At 46.2% G+C, this 16,852-nt stretch overlaps 6 protein-coding genes across 6 annotated transcripts; 2 read left to right on the top strand and 4 right to left on the bottom strand.

The window, feature by feature from the left end:
* Positions 1 to 1,891: 1,891 nt before the first annotated feature.
* Positions 1,892 to 2,146, bottom strand: N7537_006176 (uncharacterized protein; the record flags this gene model as incomplete). The annotated part of the gene is made up of 1 exon (XM_056897233.1): positions 1,892 to 2,146. The coding sequence occupies one exon, from the start codon at positions 2,144 to 2,146 to the stop codon at positions 1,892 to 1,894; it is 255 nt and encodes an 84-aa protein (XP_056753018.1).
* Positions 2,147 to 2,684: 538 nt separating this feature from the next.
* On the bottom strand, positions 2,685 to 3,164 carry N7537_006175 (nuclear transport factor 2 family protein; the record flags this gene model as incomplete). Its single annotated transcript, XM_056897232.1, has 1 exon — positions 2,685 to 3,164. The coding sequence occupies one exon, from the start codon at positions 3,162 to 3,164 to the stop codon at positions 2,685 to 2,687; it is 480 nt and encodes a 159-aa protein (XP_056753017.1).
* Positions 3,165 to 4,858: 1,694 nt separating this feature from the next.
* N7537_006174 (glycosyltransferase family 32 protein) lies at positions 4,859 to 5,815 on the bottom strand (the record flags this gene model as incomplete). Its single annotated transcript, XM_056897231.1, has 1 exon — positions 4,859 to 5,815. One exon carries the CDS (start codon positions 5,813 to 5,815, stop codon positions 4,859 to 4,861), a length of 957 nt encoding a protein of 318 aa, XP_056753016.1.
* Positions 5,816 to 9,410: 3,595 nt separating this feature from the next.
* Positions 9,411 to 11,216, bottom strand: N7537_006173 (uncharacterized protein; the record flags this gene model as incomplete). Its single annotated transcript, XM_056897230.1, has 3 exons — positions 9,411 to 9,737; positions 9,796 to 10,679; positions 10,784 to 11,216. 3 exons carry the CDS (start codon positions 11,214 to 11,216, stop codon positions 9,411 to 9,413), a joined length of 1,644 nt encoding a protein of 547 aa, XP_056753015.1.
* A 1,480-nt stretch (positions 11,217 to 12,696) lies between these two features.
* On the top strand, positions 12,697 to 13,578 carry N7537_006172 (uncharacterized protein; the record flags this gene model as incomplete). The annotated part of the gene is made up of 1 exon (XM_056897229.1): positions 12,697 to 13,578. The coding sequence occupies one exon, from the start codon at positions 12,697 to 12,699 to the stop codon at positions 13,576 to 13,578; it is 882 nt and encodes a 293-aa protein (XP_056753014.1).
* Positions 13,579 to 14,458: 880 nt separating this feature from the next.
* On the top strand, positions 14,459 to 16,629 carry rscE (uncharacterized protein; the record flags this gene model as incomplete). The annotated part of the gene is made up of 3 exons (XM_056897228.1): positions 14,459 to 14,555; positions 14,612 to 15,192; positions 15,244 to 16,629. 3 exons carry the CDS (start codon positions 14,459 to 14,461, stop codon positions 16,627 to 16,629), a joined length of 2,064 nt encoding a protein of 687 aa, XP_056753013.1.
* Between the last annotated feature and the right edge of the window lie 223 nt (positions 16,630 to 16,852).

Below are 16,852 nucleotides of genomic sequence, written 5' to 3'. Positions count from 1 at the left end.
TGTAGTCCCGTAAAAAGTGCGCACATGAGGGGGTTTGCTGTAGCTCTAAGGTGAGATTATGTCACTGTATGCGTTCCTAAAGGTAAAAACTTTTGCGATACATAGCTGAAATAATTTCGGACAAGCCGATAGGGACACGTAGAAGTCTTCGATCCGATCTTGTCGGCCTGGTAATTGCATAGCAAGTAAGCATATCGACGTCATTGGATACCCAGGTCCATCATGAATGACTAAGTCATGATGCGATCGTGCAGATTAGCTGGAAATCTTTCAAGACCAAACCTAGACGAGTCGGACGGCCACTGATGAGACAAAGTTGACAGCATTTTAGTGTGAACACTTTCATGTTGACTAAAGACGGTACTACACCACGGGGGCAGCCTAATGTCTGAAATTGGAATGAAGTTACAACAGACTTTGATCTATTGAACTTTCTTTTCGGCAATTAGGGCTGACCTTTTTTCTATGAGAAAACGTGTATAAGCGGGAATTGTTTCCGAACCGCCGATGCGAATCCTCACGGCGGGACCCGCACCTCCTAACAAAGGGAACGGCAACGGGCCACCCCGCAAGGCAACTTTGAACCTTGAAACGACCACCATATTTAAACTCACTCGCCTTAGCGATGAGCACGCTATCGCATATCACCCAAACGCTAAGATCACGGGTACTAGAGATCTAAGGGAAGCGTTATGAACCACCAAATATGGTGCTGAAAGGCCTGGCCGCACTCTACGATCTCTATCAATTGGATTTCCACCCAATTCTCTTGTCATTCGAAGCATGACCATGGTGAGTGCAACGAGTTTTCTAGTATTGGTTTGGCCGCTTTGTTCACTTTTTTTTCACCGCGGCAATGTCGCCCTTTACCCCTAGTGTTGAAATGACACCCCTCCTATGGTAAGCAAGAGCGAGCTTGGACGTCTGGGGTACCCATAGCTGATGTGCAATATCCTCTAGCGCTAGGGCTTTCTGAATAGTTCGAGTTTTAATAAGGATGTGCACAGTCAATCGACTATGAGCGTGGAAGGGGGTCTGCGGATACTAGAAATGAGGGATTAATAGAAACGCTCGGACTGGACTGATGTTTTTTGAAAGCAAGCAGCGATCAAAGGTGGCTCGAAGTTGCTCATCTGAGACAGATAAAGACAAATCTCCCTCTGTGATGGATCCCATTCTATTCCCCAGGAGGTGCAAAAGCGCAAGCTCGTAAATAATCACGATATGCCAGGAACGCCTGAAAGGCATCGTGATAAGTTGAAAACATCTCTCCTCAGCCCTGTCTCATGTTCTTCTTCAAACAGTGATAGGATTTTCTGACGGCAATATAGAATGCAGCAGGGTTTGAATATCATTTGGAGCGACGAGGTAGAACGTTCGATTACAACATTTGAGGGCTCACCTAATTTGAACCTGGCGCGACCGTGAGAAAAGCGGCCTGAGTTGACCTAGGATGCCCAGATTATATCATGTGACTCCTATATAGCTTGATGTCGAATACCAACGCCAGTTTTCTGTCACTTGATTCCAAGGTTGATCACACGGGGGCAGTGCCACGTCCCGAGGTCCCCAGGTGTACTTAAGTAACCCCCCGCCCCCGCTGGACTTGGGAATTGTTTGTGTTCCCCCTACACATTCTATACATCTCCGAGTCTCACGCTCATCACCTGGCTAGCCATCGTGACAGCACCTTTTTGAGTAGCTATTTTGTGTTCAGAATTCACGCACCAGTTAATCCACAGCATCACGACTTATTAAATTTCGTTTATATCATTGTGGTTTTCTCCTCATCGCTTTCTTCCTACTTTCTCTTCAACCCAACAGCAATTTTGTTGTATGTATAGCAGCCCCACCGCCCCTCTATTAGATGTTAGTTCATGTCTTTTAGATATCACTTCCACAGAACATCAGCTATGAGCGATTCATTCATTGTCGTGGCCGCATGTGGCAGCTGTGGTATACAATCAACCTTGGCGATAAGTGCAGGAACAGTATCAGCAGCCGAAGCCGCTGCTATTGGAATGAGCTGCACCTCATGTGTTGCTGGGATCTTCGACCGTGTCGTATCCGCATTCCGAGGGTCGGAGAAGTGACGAGCAAGATGATTCGCGACTTTGTTCCCAAGAGTGGGGAAATGCTTGGTCATATGTAACCCTTGTAACTATCTTGAGTGGATTGGTCAACCTACACAAATACGAATCGAAGCTGCTGTAAGCACTGCCTGCATATGCCATGGCCAATCGCTCTTTGGGCCAAGGTATCGGCATTACCCTACCGACGTAGATCAACGATCAACCATAAAGAAGAGAAGAGCGTATTCAAATTACAACGACGGTTTTAATTTACCATAAACACGAAACCAGACGCAACCGAGAAGGAAATCAATTCTGTATCCAGGTTGGGCACCATTGTAGTCCCTAAACTGTTCGTCACGTTGCTACGGTCAATCACAGAAATTTCTACACCATCACAAGGACAAGAATTATCCCGTGGGTCATATACTAAGATGGATCTTGAACCACCTAGAGGCATACTCGGATAAATTATTCAAATCAATACTGACAGGATGGTTAGAGGCCCTAGGACCCCCTATTATTGACTTTCTATGGCCAGATGGAATAAAATTCAATAGCGACCATCCTGTCTTAAACATATATCTCCATTTCCCCCCACTATTTCATCTTTCAATTTGTTCTCATCACACTCCAATCACCATCCGCCCAAGACGTCGTCATCTTAAAGGCCTCAATCTTCCACAGTCCACTCTCTTCATCCTTTGCCAAATCAGTATAATACAGTGCCCCAGCGAGTAGGCGCGGCTGGTCAGGCACAAGCCCCTTCCCACCACCGTAATGCTGCGCGAGCGCCGAGGCAGTCGCTGCGGCCTTGACGCCACCGTCGGCGATATTGATACGGATATTGGTGACAAAGTGCGTGGTGTCCAACTTGCTTATCACGTCAAAGCAGTCGGTGTGGATGGCAGGAAGGCCTGAGGAGACCTTGTCGTTGATGGAGAATGTCGCCGTGGAGGTGAAGGCCGAATCGAAGAGGGCTACGTCGTTCGTGTCTAGCCCGAGAACACAGCGATAGATTGCGTCGGCGATGGCCTCGCGGCTGCTCAGTGCGGGGGTCAGGGTTGCGGGGAGGGAGGGGAGGGATGCCATCGTAACGATGGGTGAGATGGTGGTAAGATGGGTTGCGGGAGAGAGAATTGTAGGGAACGCTGGGATATTACTATCGGTAAAGATAAAAGGCAACCTTGGCATTCCATACAGGAAACTATCTAGCGATATATAAACCTCTATCCTCGTTTGTCGTCGTTAATTCCGTTCGACCATTTAATCTCTAAGGATCCATCGGAGTTAAGGCTCACTTCGGATATAAGCTGCAGTCTCATATGCAAGGATTAGTCGTCACAGAGAGGGGTAACGATCGCTCTCGGAGCCAGCATTCATCCAGCGAAAAATCCCATGAAAACCCTGTCTTCTGGTAACCCCATGGTCCCTCCTGTCGTGATACTTGGTTATGATCAAGGGCTCGGAGTCCAGGTGCATCACATCTCCCTCGATCCAACCATTCATGCTTCACCTAGACTGAGATTGAGACCCGTCGGGTCTTGTTGAGTCTTGTTTGTGGGGACTAGAAAGATTCCACTTAATTCCGTAGATAGATCGAAGCGAGAGTCTCTATGACACTGAAAAGGCATCTGTGGAGCAAAACGTTAAGTGGCTTAGCAAGGTATCATGCCATTCAATAACCAAACCACTATCATGCTGGTGATAAATTGGGAATTCTAAATATGAGAGAGGGAGGACGAAAGGTAAGAGAGATGCGGCGCTGGCAGAGACTATACTCATCGCATCTGTTCATGGACTTCCCTCTTCACACGACGTCGGGCGAATAGGCCAAATTATTGGCAAGGGCATCACCAGCACCCATCATACTATTAAAGGGCTTTCTTTTAAAGTCTCATACATCCAATCAAAGCAATATAAACCGCATGGTTCTCCAAGGGTAGATATTCGACGTAGTTCTCTTTCGATTGAATGTAATGTCTATTTGTCGTATATATTCCTAAGCCACTTTGAGAATGATTTTACTATAATACACTTAATTTGGGGAGCATCGTTTGCCAATATCAAGACCTTCAATCGTCTTGAGCTTGTCGTTAAGGGGGAGGCAGAGGAAACCCACTCGACTATTGGCTACACATATCCACACACCGGTAAGTTAGTATTTGGGTGGATGACCACAATTGAGTCCTCGCTTTTATGTGGATTCATTTCTCTTCTGCAGTTTCAAACTCAACCTAGTCTGATCTGAAAGGGCTAACGTTTATTGAAATCAGCTTGGACCTGCCCTAAATCGGCCTATATAGTAATATCAAACTCTCCAGCTAACTAAGAACTATGAAATTCACAATGTTTTATCCAATCCCTAGGTATACTACATATCAAAGGCCCTCCTCTTCACATCTATGCTTTTCGCCATCTTCGTGTAATATTCTATGCCACTATTCATTATCCTTTTCGAAGTTATAACGCTGAGAAGAAAAGCTTCTACAAAAAGGAACATGCGAAACTAATCCCGCAGTATTGTCTTACCTATTAAGCCAGATTAATCGGATTAATCAAGTCCCAGGTCGTTAAGGACAGGAACCTTATACCCGGACGACTACTCCTGTGTTAATAAAGCGTAATATATATGTTCATACCGGGATTATAACTCCTATTTCCAAAGGGATTGTCGGGGATGCTTAAACAAAACGCCACGCAGATTCGATCCACCAAATATATGACACGTTCCCATTGTCACCCATGCAATATGTACAAGACCTGAAAAGCCCCAACCTCGCAATTCAAACCCAATATCTTCTCACGACACAGGCAACTCCCGATATAATGGAAAAAAAGGCAACAACCACCATCAAACTATTCATCGTTGCATGGTCCCCTACGTAATTCAAGGCCCGCCCGTCCGATCCATGCCACGACCTGCCAGCCTTGTGCTGTATCACCGCTCTTGAATATCTATCATCCAACAAGCCCAGAGTGTGCCGAAGGGTGCCGTGTAGCCATGCGTACTTTCGAAATGCCGCCGTCACCATCGTTGGCCCCGTGGACCAAAAGACTTGTAGATACGGTAGGGGGATAAATCGAGACGTCGCACCGCCGCGGCGCTTGCCCTCGTATAGCGCCCAGAGGAGGAATGGAGATTCGCGCTCCGCCATGAAGAAATGGTTGCTTAGCCCGAAGGTCCCCGAAGTTGGAGCGAATATGGCCTCGAGATTGAGACTTTGGAGGCATTGTATTTGGGCGGCCGAGTTCGGGTAAACGTCGAGGTCTGCGTATATTCCTCCCTCTGCATGGATGACAAGCAGTCTAGCTATGTCGGCACGTTGTATATTCTGGGGATAGGCTTTGTACGTCGATAAGAACCAAGCATACTTTTCATTGATGAGTTGGAGGATGTGGTCGTCTGTCCATAGTTTGATTGTATAGTTTAGGGGCTCAAGTTCTTGCTTCCACTGGTCGTGCGATGCTTTCATTTGCGTAGAGTAGGTTCGGAGGTCGGTTGTTTTCCAGATCTGATGAACAACGTTGGGGATTTGTGGGACGGCGATAGAATGAGAGTCGTCAGGGTTTTCAAGGTCAGAGGTAGCGCACGCGGTGATTACGTCCATTGAAGCGGACAGTTCGTCGGGATTGGAAAAGGGGTTTGCGAAGTTGAGCAGATGAACGACAAAGATGAGAAAGAGGGCCAAAACTCCGACAGCCATGAACCTTGCCCGCCCTTTTCCCCACACAATGATCATTATGGCTTGTCGAGTGATATAAGATGGTAGGATTCCAATGCAAAACACCTGAATCTTTAAGGACCGCCAATGAAGCGAAAGAATGACTTGCAATAGGCAAATAGTAGGGTTTGGTAAGAGACTACTCGCTTGTTCAAAAAGGGAATAACAACATGCTGGTATGGAAAGAATAAGGAGTCTGTTCTTATATTTACAGAACGATACTTTACACACTGTATGCGTTAATGGTTGCTCTCAATGGTTTAGAAGAACCACTAGTTCCTGCATAAGGGTTCTAAGATCACTTGGAGAGACATCCTATGCACTCCATACAGTTTCATTGTGAGACAACCATTTAAGAAGCAAATCTGGTTAGATATGCCAGTGCATTTCTCGTTATCATGAGAGCAGGATGTATAATACGAGAACAGGACTCGTAAATCCATAGCAATACGAAATGAGACACTACTCTTGGCGGAGCCCACGACATTTTTTGGCACACTTCTCCGGTTCCATAATTCCGTGATCGGCAGGGTTGCAATGATAAATTAAAAAGGTTGGAGAGTCAAATACTGTTGCCTACCTAATCTTAGCTAGCAAGATAATTCTCCGAAGCTTGAGCTCCCACAGACCGAGCTCATGGCGAGCCCGCTCGTATAGGGACTTACTAAGAAAGTCTAATAGTACATCCATATCTGTTGAAAAATCACCATTGCACCGGACCTTGCTTATAGGTTTAATTGACAGGAGGTAGAGTATCTATGAGCATGAAGTCCCCATAGCGCTTATATAAAGGGAAGTAAAAAAAGATACATCGTCGATACTCCTCTGTCGATAGCCCCAGGCTCCGCTTCTGTGTCGGTTTGTCCAGGATCTGGATCTTTAAACGGCTTCTTCTTCCTTCGTGGTCATCATCATATGCTCTAGTCAGAATAAATACTTTTCTCCGTTTGGCCTCTTCATAGCAGGTGTATATTACTCTTCGCCATGTTGACAGTAGTTTCCCGCCTAGTGTTGGAACGATCCTGCTTTTAGACCGGGACTGCATGTGAAAGGCGGGCTAGTGTATAGTCCAAAATCTAGAAAGGACACAACTCCTGGCAGCTGCAAAAACAGCCTATAGCCACAGTCTAGGGCAAGCGCAAGTACTAAATGCACCAACCTGAACTCGTTATCGAAACGCAATTCCTCGAACCTCCGAGAGCCATACATGGATACGTTTGCGATGAGAACTAACTGGCTTAATTCCAGCATAGTTTCCGCGGTGTTGTAGAAGATCCCAATTGAAATTGTCAATGGCATCTCTTGACCCATATAAAACACGGGAAAAGAAGAACCTTGGAAAAATATTATGTGTATATGGGTTATTTGTCCTCGGTACAAGAAAAGCATAATATGTATCCATCGAGGATCATGGTGAAACCTCGGTGTGTGGACAATGGTGTAGCCTGTTTTTGTAAACAGTATGGATTCCCACGCACTACTTCCGAGATCTCACCTAAATCGGGCAAGAAGATCAAAATTAAAATGCTCATCAATTGACAATTTATGTGGTGAGCTGCATGAGTTACAAGAGAATCAATCCATAGAATGAAGTTATGCCTAAGTAAGCTTTTACGAAATAGCCAATTATATTCATGTCTTGGTATTCCCTCAATGTGACCCCATAAATACCCTTTTAGGAAATTCCCTGGACCACTTTCCCAGGTGGGCAATTGCAACAATTATTATGATAGCGGTAAAATATTTAGCCCCACTAGTCTTGTCATGATACCCAACCCTGACCTTCGGATCACCCCTCTAATTGAGGTTTTAGATACTCCCTTCGACTTTTATGTTCTACGCTTCACACGATGGCACGTTGAGAGTAACGCAACAAATTTGCTCCATGAGCTCCCTTGATTTATACATGTATCACCATTTTGTGCCCACTAAGTACCCACTATTTTCCTCTTTAAGAACTTGTTAGGAGAAAGGCGGCCAAGGGGGGATTTTAAACTCAGCCCCTCATGGTGTTTCAAGCAGAGACGAACACATCCTAATTCGTATAAATTCACGCCGGGTGTCCCACTTAGACTCGAGAACAGAGAATTTTTGCAAAATATAATCTAGGCAGCGGTTTAACGCCTTCCGTGTTCCAATGAGAGCCGTAAAATGTCCCTTAAGAACTGATCTGCAGGGTCATTAGATGGTATCAGATTGTTCTAAGAATAGTTAAGAATGATCTGGGGCTTGTACGGAGTAGTTCCTCCGCTGACTGATGGTCCTTTTTCTTTCTTTTTTTGCTTATCTCAGAAACGGCGGTGAGAGATGGCGGAAAAGTTCCGGAGATTTTCGATAAGATCAAATCAATCGATACGATAACAACCATACCTCTAGATCTATCTGTTAAAGCAGAGGGAAGAAAGAAGAAGGAAGAAAGGTTATTAATCCCAGAAATAGCTAACTAAGATCATGTCCGTGAAATCACATAATCTCCTAACAACCAGAGAAATTTCTCATCGTTTGCGAAAGAAATGTTGCAATTTTCTCCCAGATGACAGGAGTACTGCAAAGGAACTCATATATAAAATAGTCTTCCCGGCACTTCAAAGCTTCATTGCTTGCCTTAGCCTGTTTACCCAGACTCATTGACAGCACCGTCCCGGTTCTGTCCGTTCAAAGGCAATTAGTCAACTATTCTCATTTAACTAATCATACTCTGTTACAAACCTACTTTCAAGTTGGAGCAATTTCGACAGTCAGTGCAGTTTACCATATTGGAGCAATCCTGGCAATGAGTGCAGTTTTCCATGTTGGAACAATTCTGGCACTCGGTACAACTTGTCATGTTTGAACATTGCTGGCATTTTTCACAATTGCTGCAGTTGCTGCAGAATGAACACTCGACACAGTCATTGCAATTGGAGCACTGGAGTTATTCGTAAGCACATTTCAGCAGAGACATCCACATTGGCAGCCCAGTTGATAGTATGGTCGTAAAATGATCTAGATAGTGTAGATACATACATCATTACATCCTGTGAAGTGGTATTTAGCACTGCCAACCTGTTTGCAGAACGTGTTCTCACCTTTGCAATTATGACAGTTGCTGTTGTTCTTGTTTCCGGCATCATCACTGCAGAAAGGGAATTAGTTGGTTAATTAGGCCGGTTGAGAAATGAACATAATGAATATTCCTGAACGGGGAAAAGGTCTGAACTCACTCATTGTCAAGTGGAGCTCGCGAATCATGCGTCATGCTGTCGACCTTGGAAATATTTAGTTCACCAAGAATGCAAGTACTTGTCTCTTTTAATGTGTAGTGTTAAATGAAAGGAATAGAGATGATCAGGCAGGTTATAACTAATCACGACCTTATGTCAACATGACGTAATCGGTATAGAAGTGGGTGCATTTGTTTTGGTTATAATTTAGGTCAGTACCTACATCCGGTCAATGGGAGAACCTCTTATAAATTAAAATTGATAGATATATTTTATATATACTCTGTCAATAGCATCATGCCGTAGTTTGGCAATTTGACAAAATATACACGTTATTTGCGAAGGAACAACGCAAGAAGAAGAGAACATGCCCTATGTCTGTGAAATCCGCGTATTTGGCGAAGACCGTCTTAAACCTTGTTCTGGGCATTCTTGCTCATCGCTCGGACCCTGTGGCCATACTTATATAGCACAAAGGGTACCGGTGCCATGATGGTTGCAACGATGCCAACAATTGTCAACGACCAGTGGGGGCCGATGTTCTCGTACATCTTGACTGAGGCTGGACTCAAGGCGCCGGAGACGACGTACCGCGAAAAGGTCATAAATCCAAGAGCTGAAGCTGCATACCTCAGGTACACAAAAATGGTGTACATATAGGTTGTAGTAAAGATGCAGACAAGAGCATAACCGAAGATACCGGAGGCCACAATCGGCGACCAAATACTAACAGAGTACTAGAAAACAGAAGGGTATTAGCAGAGGTACGCATAGCAAGGTGAAACCAGCACTTACGTAGCAGGTCCAAGCCATCCAGAAGAGTGAGATAGGCATTAGAATAGAAGCCCCCGCCATAGCCCACCACAGGGACACTTCTGGCTGGAGAGCTTTGCCTTCGGTATCGGCCTTCCTAGCAGCCTTCTTGGTGAGGTCATAAAGCAAAGGAACCAAAGCCAGAGCGACAAGAACGCCAGGGATCATAGCAGCAAATATGACAAAGGTCAAGCTCGTGGAAATCCCGTACACGTTAGCGAATATAAAGGGATAACCGTTCAGAAAGGTGAAGAGCACAAAATATAGCAATACAAGATAGAAACTGAAAATGAGAATGAGGGGTTCGGTCCAGATCATCACGAAAGGTCGGTAGACATTAGTTAACAACCGAGCGCTAAACGAGCTAGTGGAAGTGGAAGCATGTTCAGCGCGATAGCGGTCGTCTCCCGTCAGATCACGCAGGTGCTTCGCGCGCCATTCCAGTAGGATGGGACTGAACGTTTCCGGCTGACCAAGAATCACGACTATCAATGTAACGCCAGCGATAATCATAGAAATCCAGTCGGCCCAGAGAAACCCGATCTCTGGTGTGTACGCCCCAATTACGGGGCCTAGGATGGGACCCATATAGGCGAATATGGTGAGTAATGGTAGGCCGAAAGGGATCTGTAAGGGTTGCCAGATGTCACCAACAGTTCCACCTGCGACCGTCATAGGTGCAGCTGCAAATAGAGCGCAAATGAAGCGGAAGGCGAGGGCGGCACCATAGTTTGGTGCCAATGCCTTGGCCATAGTGAACAGAATGACAAAGACCAGAGTAACGAAATAAACAGCGTTACGGCCGAAGGTCTCCGAAAAAGGGCCAGAGAATAGCGAGCCTACGCCAATGCCGATGAGAAAGATACCTGTACTCAGTCAGCTTCAGTCTGTATATATCGGACTTTGTCCTCGCAGCCAATGCAGAATAATTAAAAGGTATAAATAAAAAGCCAAAGATGGAATAACATACCAGTCGTCATTGATCCAGCCATACCGTTCACACCAAAGTGAGCATCAAAGGCGTCTTGGGTCGCCCCCTCGACGGATGATGGAACCGTCATCGCAATGGCAATCAGAGCGCACATCAACATGACCATCCATTTCTTCAGTAGTGACCAGTTGAGGGGGTTACTCGGATCGTTGTCTCTCCAGCCGACCACCAAGACAATATCGCCATTGGCTCCGTTTAGCCGTGAAACCGTAACACCAGGCACAAGAATCATATCAGTCGATATCACTGCTTTTTGGTCCTCTTCTGCTTCCGGGCTCGTATAACCATCCGCGTTTGCCTCGAGCGAGGATGGCGAGGTGTTGGAACGCAAGCTGAACGGTTTGGATTGGACATGTGCCAAGTCCTCTTCCACCTCTCGGCGGAGACGACGGTACTGCAAAATTGACTGCATACCTGATTTCACTCAATAAAGGTCGCTGAAATTAACCTGAGTACTAGTTTGAGCTGGAAGAAGGGTAGATAATTGGAATAGAAAAGGATTCAGCCCACGAGGGCACCAGAAAGATTTATAGTCCATGTCCTCCATTGTAACGCTTCCCTTTCTAGTCCATAACAAACATCAATCTATAGATTTATCACCTCAACAGTTGGTCAGCGTAACCGGCAACATTTTGGATCGGGGAAATTCTGACCTCGGAGACTTAGGGCTCAGAGGCCGGGCAGATAACAAGCCGGCTCGGTGTGGACCGCAACGGGTGAATCAACGATATCTCATTGGTCGAGGAGTCAGGGTCGGGGATTCAAGTACTGGGTGGAGTGATAAAAAAGAGAGAAAGCAAACAGGCCGATAGGTCGCTTCTAATGCAACGTAAACGCGATAGAAACCATTGCTAGTACATCGTACACTGGAATGCAGACCAGGTATACAATCAAAGTTAAGGTCGTCCACGGGTGTCAACAAAGAAGTCGATAAGAATCTGCCCATTTAATACTAGCAATACACTACCTAGAAGATTTGAAAAGAATATTCTTCACGACAAAATATTTAACAACCAAAAATTTGAATACTACCTGATCTTTGAGGGTGTGAACAATATTAGAGTATCTGTATGAGGGACTGATGTTTATGATAACCTTAAAACAGAAGAATGGCCACTAGGCATCCCGTTGACAAATTATAATCGTATATATATTTTCCAATGAGCGATCCGAGGCACCTCAACCCCACCATAATGAGAAATGAGGGAGCGTCACCTTAATGTCGTGAAAACAGAGGCGGCAGCGAATGGTGAGTTCGCTATAGGCAGGGTGGAAATCTATATAATCACCTTGAAGCGCGATGCCGGAGTTATACTACTCAAGACCTAGTAGTTCTAATAAAAAAATCTTGGACTGTCCAAAATGAACATAGCACTTGGTTATCTCCCTTGTTAGGCACTTCCAATGTACTAACGTTGGAAAATGCTAAGTACATTGCTCTTGTGATTGGTCTAGTGTTCATTCATTCATTTCTATTATTGAGTCGGTCGAAAATAGGATAATTAAAAGCCTAGTAGCCCTTTTGTTTATCCTCTATATCCTTTGTTTTGGCTTCCAGGGGATGACAATGCTCATTTGTTCATTTCGAAAGAAATAGTGCACCTATGTCAGTTTTTGGTCGTGAAGACCTTACAAAGTAATTCTATTGTTGGCACATTCCTTTGTTCTAAAATACGTTAAAGGGAAGTATGGATAGGTATTGGCATTGACTCGAGTTTCAAAGGGGTCTTCAAGTATTTAACTCTCGATGAAGCCCATCCAAACTCTCGATATTTATTCACAGCAAGCATTCAAACAATCAACAGTGAGACCCAAACAATCCAACAAGCCAACAAGCCAACACTCTAACCACCTCACCCAACACAAATCATTTGTCATTAAAACTTTCCAACATGCCTCGAACCAACTTGAAATTGCGCGCTAATATGAAGGAAACTGAAGACAGTCTTAGGAGAATCTGGATGCCGCTTCGTCTTGACAACTCTAATCATCCACAGAATGCGCTTGATCGTCAGTCTGTTATCAATCTTATCCGAAGTGTCTACGATCCTTTGCTGATCGCTTGGCTTGCTGAGCTAGGCCACACCTGGCAAAACCAATTTTCGAGAAAAGTTTCCGGTAATGAGTTTCAAACACAGATTCTAGCTAGAATTGGAGAGCTTCCAGGAGGAGTTCAGTCGATAGAGTCTGAGACAATCCTTGGTGGAATTCTATACGATATTCTTCGGTTTTACCGATTCACCGATGCCGCCTGGAGGGTACCTTTGTCTGGCGCTGCTGCACCTCCTCCTCCTCCCCCTCCCCCTCCTGCTCCTGCCTCTGCTCTTGCTGCTACGACTTCTGAGGGGTCATCTGGGGATGTGCTTGTTGCTGCTAACTTAGAGGTGCTTATAGATGCGGCAACACAAGTACTTGGGTCTACTACATCTTCTGAGGGGTTGTCAGGGGATGTGCTTTCCACTACTAACTTAGAAGTGCTTATAGATGCGGCAACCCAAGTACTTGGACCAACTGGTGCTGCCCCTACTCCCCTAGAAATACTTGCAGAGGTGGCAAGCACAGCCGAGCCTAGTCCTATTGTTTCTCCTACTTCTTCCCTTGATATACTTGCTGCTGCTGTTGCCACACGTCCATATGCTCCTGTCCCTGCCCTTGCTGCTGCTGCCTCCCCGATTGACTCTCCTGCTCCTGGGGCCAAGCGAGGCAGAGACGATGAGACCGAGGATGAATCTGAGCAACCTGCTAAGAAGAAGCAAGCAGTGAGTCCGAAATAATACACACTGTATTATCATTTTCATTAGTGTCTATATATCTATTTTGTACCATAGGCACATTGAATTTTATATAAATATCTCTTCACGTTAAGTAACCGAGCTTAGAATTAGTGCTGAATGGTTCTGACCAATTGCACCATCCTGCACATGTCTCTTATAAGGCATAATAGTCCTATACTTCCTATATTCCACCTATAAATCCGAATTTTGCTATTTCTTTCTCCAACAAAATATATATAAACGTGTTATTTTCATATTCATGTCAAATATTACTATGGCCACAAAATGTTTTGTAGTAGGCCCAAAGCCTAATTGACGCTGGACAATCTCCTCCATGTATTGCTAATAGCCTACTAATTATCACATATAAAGCAGTCGAGATTTCCATAGTGTACCCAGCTTCTAGTTTTCTGGCTTTGACAGCTGTCTAATATTTATTGCTAATCTACCACACACTATGGCGTGGCCTGCATTGTGGGCCTTTACTAAAATATCTCAAATTAATAACAGTAATAATATCATTGAAATGTTGAAATAGATATTAAAATAAATCCTTGTTATTGTTCTCATACATTGATAATGTAGCTTGAATCACCTGACCATGGGAAAAGGAGCCCAGTCCCAAAAAGGTTAGTGGAATTTCAGTTCTTGGCAGTCACCCGTGAGTTTTGCGTGTCGCGACCAACCTCCCCAAGTGCCCACCAGCAACCCGTCCAATCATCACTTTAGGCCTCCTCTTCCATCTCCCACGGCCTTGATTTACGCCATTGCTGGCTTTTTCCCACTCGATAGTACTATTGCACTTTACACGGCAGACATTGATATACGGGAAAAGAGTTGACATTCTGCCGACCGCGACAGCTGCTTGCTTTGATCTATCATGGATGACACTCCCATCAACCCAGCTGCGGCCCACGATAATGTCCAGTCTGTGACTGGTCTAGATGGCACAGCTGATGCAACTCGCGAAGCCGAAGGTATGCCTACTCTCAAATGACTGTGACGTTGCACTGAGTGCTAAATTTGTGGACAGGAGCGCAATCGCGCCAGGATTCGCCCGTGAAGAAGACTGAGAATACACCTGGGTCCGACAACCCGATGGACGCCCCCGCATCTCCCAAGCCTCGGAACGGCGGAGTTGAACCAGAAGACGAAGAGATGGGTGGTACTGAAACCGACGCCAAGCCCGACACCGAGGGCTTAGAGGATGCTGTTGGCGAGTCGCATCCGCAAGTGGAGGGAGCGGATGGGCTTGAGGATGCTGTGGGTGAAGAACAATCCGCGCCATCTAAATCGACTCTGGAAGCCGCCGCACGCGAACAACTCGTCACCCAAACACACGCCATTATCCTCCCTAGCTATGCGACATGGTTTGATATGAACACTATCAACCCAATTGAGAGGAAGGCTCTCGCCGAGTTCTTCAATGGCCGCAACCGCAGCAAGACGCCTGCAACATACAAAGATTACCGAGACTTCATGATCAATACCTATCGATTGAACCCCATCGAGTATTTGACTGTTACTGCTTGCCGTCGCAACCTTGCGGGTGATGTCTGTGCTATTATGCGTGTTCACTCATTCCTTGAGCAGTGGGGCTTGATCAATTATCAGGTGAGGAGTTTTGTATTTCCCATTCAAACACCTTAGCTAACATCTCTGCAGGTTGACCCTCAGACACGGCCGTCCAACATTGGACCGCCATTCACCGGTCACTTCCGAGTTATCGCAGATACTCCACGGGGTCTGCAGCCATTCCAACCTGGACCAAATCACAGCGTGACGTCCGGCAAGATTCATCCAGCCACACAGCGTGCCGCTTCTTCCATCCCCGCATCTAAAGACGACCTTAATCTCGAACTACGCCGCACCATTTATGACGAAAAAGGCAAAGATATCACCTCCGCCGAAGATAAAGAGAAGCATACCAACGGCGAAGCAACCAACGGCTTGGACATTGCCCAGGAATCCAAGAAGAAGGCACACTGCTTCTCTTGCGGAATTGATTGCACCAAACTTCGATTCCACTATGCCAAGTCGGCTTCGACATCAGCCAACGTCACTACGCCAGACACCAAGTACGATCTGTGTCCCAACTGCTTCCTTCAAGGGCGAATGCCTTCTAGCCACAATGCTTCGGACTTTGTTAAGCTCGAGGACAAGGGCTACTCTCATTTGACTGACAAAGACACTCCATGGTCGGACTCGGAACTGATTTTGTTGCTGGAAGGACTGGAGAACTTCGATGAAAACTGGGAACAAATTGCGAGCCACGTTGGCACACGATCTCGGGAAGAGTGTGTCATGAAGTTCTTACAGCTGGAGATCGAGGACAAATACGTTGAAGATGTCCCCGAGCCGCAGTCTGGTAGCGGACGTGACCCTATCAGCCAGTCCGAAAATCCCGTTCTTTCTGTTGTGGCGTTCCTGGCCCAGATGGCGGAGCCCGCAGTGGCTGCCGCCGCCGCCGGTCGGTCTGTCGAGGAGATCCGCAAGGAGCTCCGGAGCCAGCTGGAGAAGGGACAGGACAAGGGCAAAGATGCAGTCAAGTCCGAAGACTCCATGGACGTGGACCCCGCACGTGAGGCCGAGCAGCAAGTTTCCGCAAAACCCAAGGAAACCCTTGGCACCATCGCCCTGGCTGCATCTGCCGCACGTGCCGGAGCCCTTGCCTCGCACGAGGAGCGTGAAATGACCCGCTTGGTCTCCGCTGCAGTCAACGTCACCCTACAGAAGTTCGAGATCAAGTTGCAGCAATTCAATGAGATGGAAGAGATTATCGAGGCTGAGCGTCGTGAGTTAGAGCAGGCTCGCCAACAACTCTTCTTGGACCGTATGACGTTCAAGAAGCGTGTTAAGGAGGCTCAGGATGCGCTCCAGACTGTCAGCCTGCAGGGCCCCAACGAGCACACAAACCAGATGCTGGCTGATGCTGCTACTACGGGCATTGGAAACCACTACAGCTTCCAGCCTGTTGGCGGAGATCTGCGGGCTGGCACCCAGCCTCTGAGCTCTCAGGGTGGTGCCGACTACAAGACCCTTGACCTGTAAGCTTCCTCATTACATGTACGATAATCCCCCATGGATTTTCTGAGAGAGGAATCCAGAGGGGCTGCTTTTCGTCTCGCTGAGTTATGAATATTCTGAACTTTCTGGCTTGGAAAAGGCGCACTTTTTGTTTTTCTGTTATCTGCTGGAGTTCTTTTCTGTTGATTCACCCTCTCTCCAGAAAGTGGATTGTTCTTAGGGGGTTGAACTAGGGGGCTGGGGATCT

The sequence above is a fragment of the Penicillium hordei genome, assembly GCF_028827395.1.
Source record: "Penicillium hordei strain IBT 12815 chromosome Unknown utg000003l_segment0_segment0, whole genome shotgun sequence".
NCBI classification, from domain to species: Eukaryota; Fungi; Ascomycota; class Eurotiomycetes; order Eurotiales; family Aspergillaceae; genus Penicillium; species Penicillium hordei.
The sequence above is the reverse complement of the archived record's forward strand: the minus strand, read 5'-3'. Positions and strand labels throughout refer to the sequence as shown.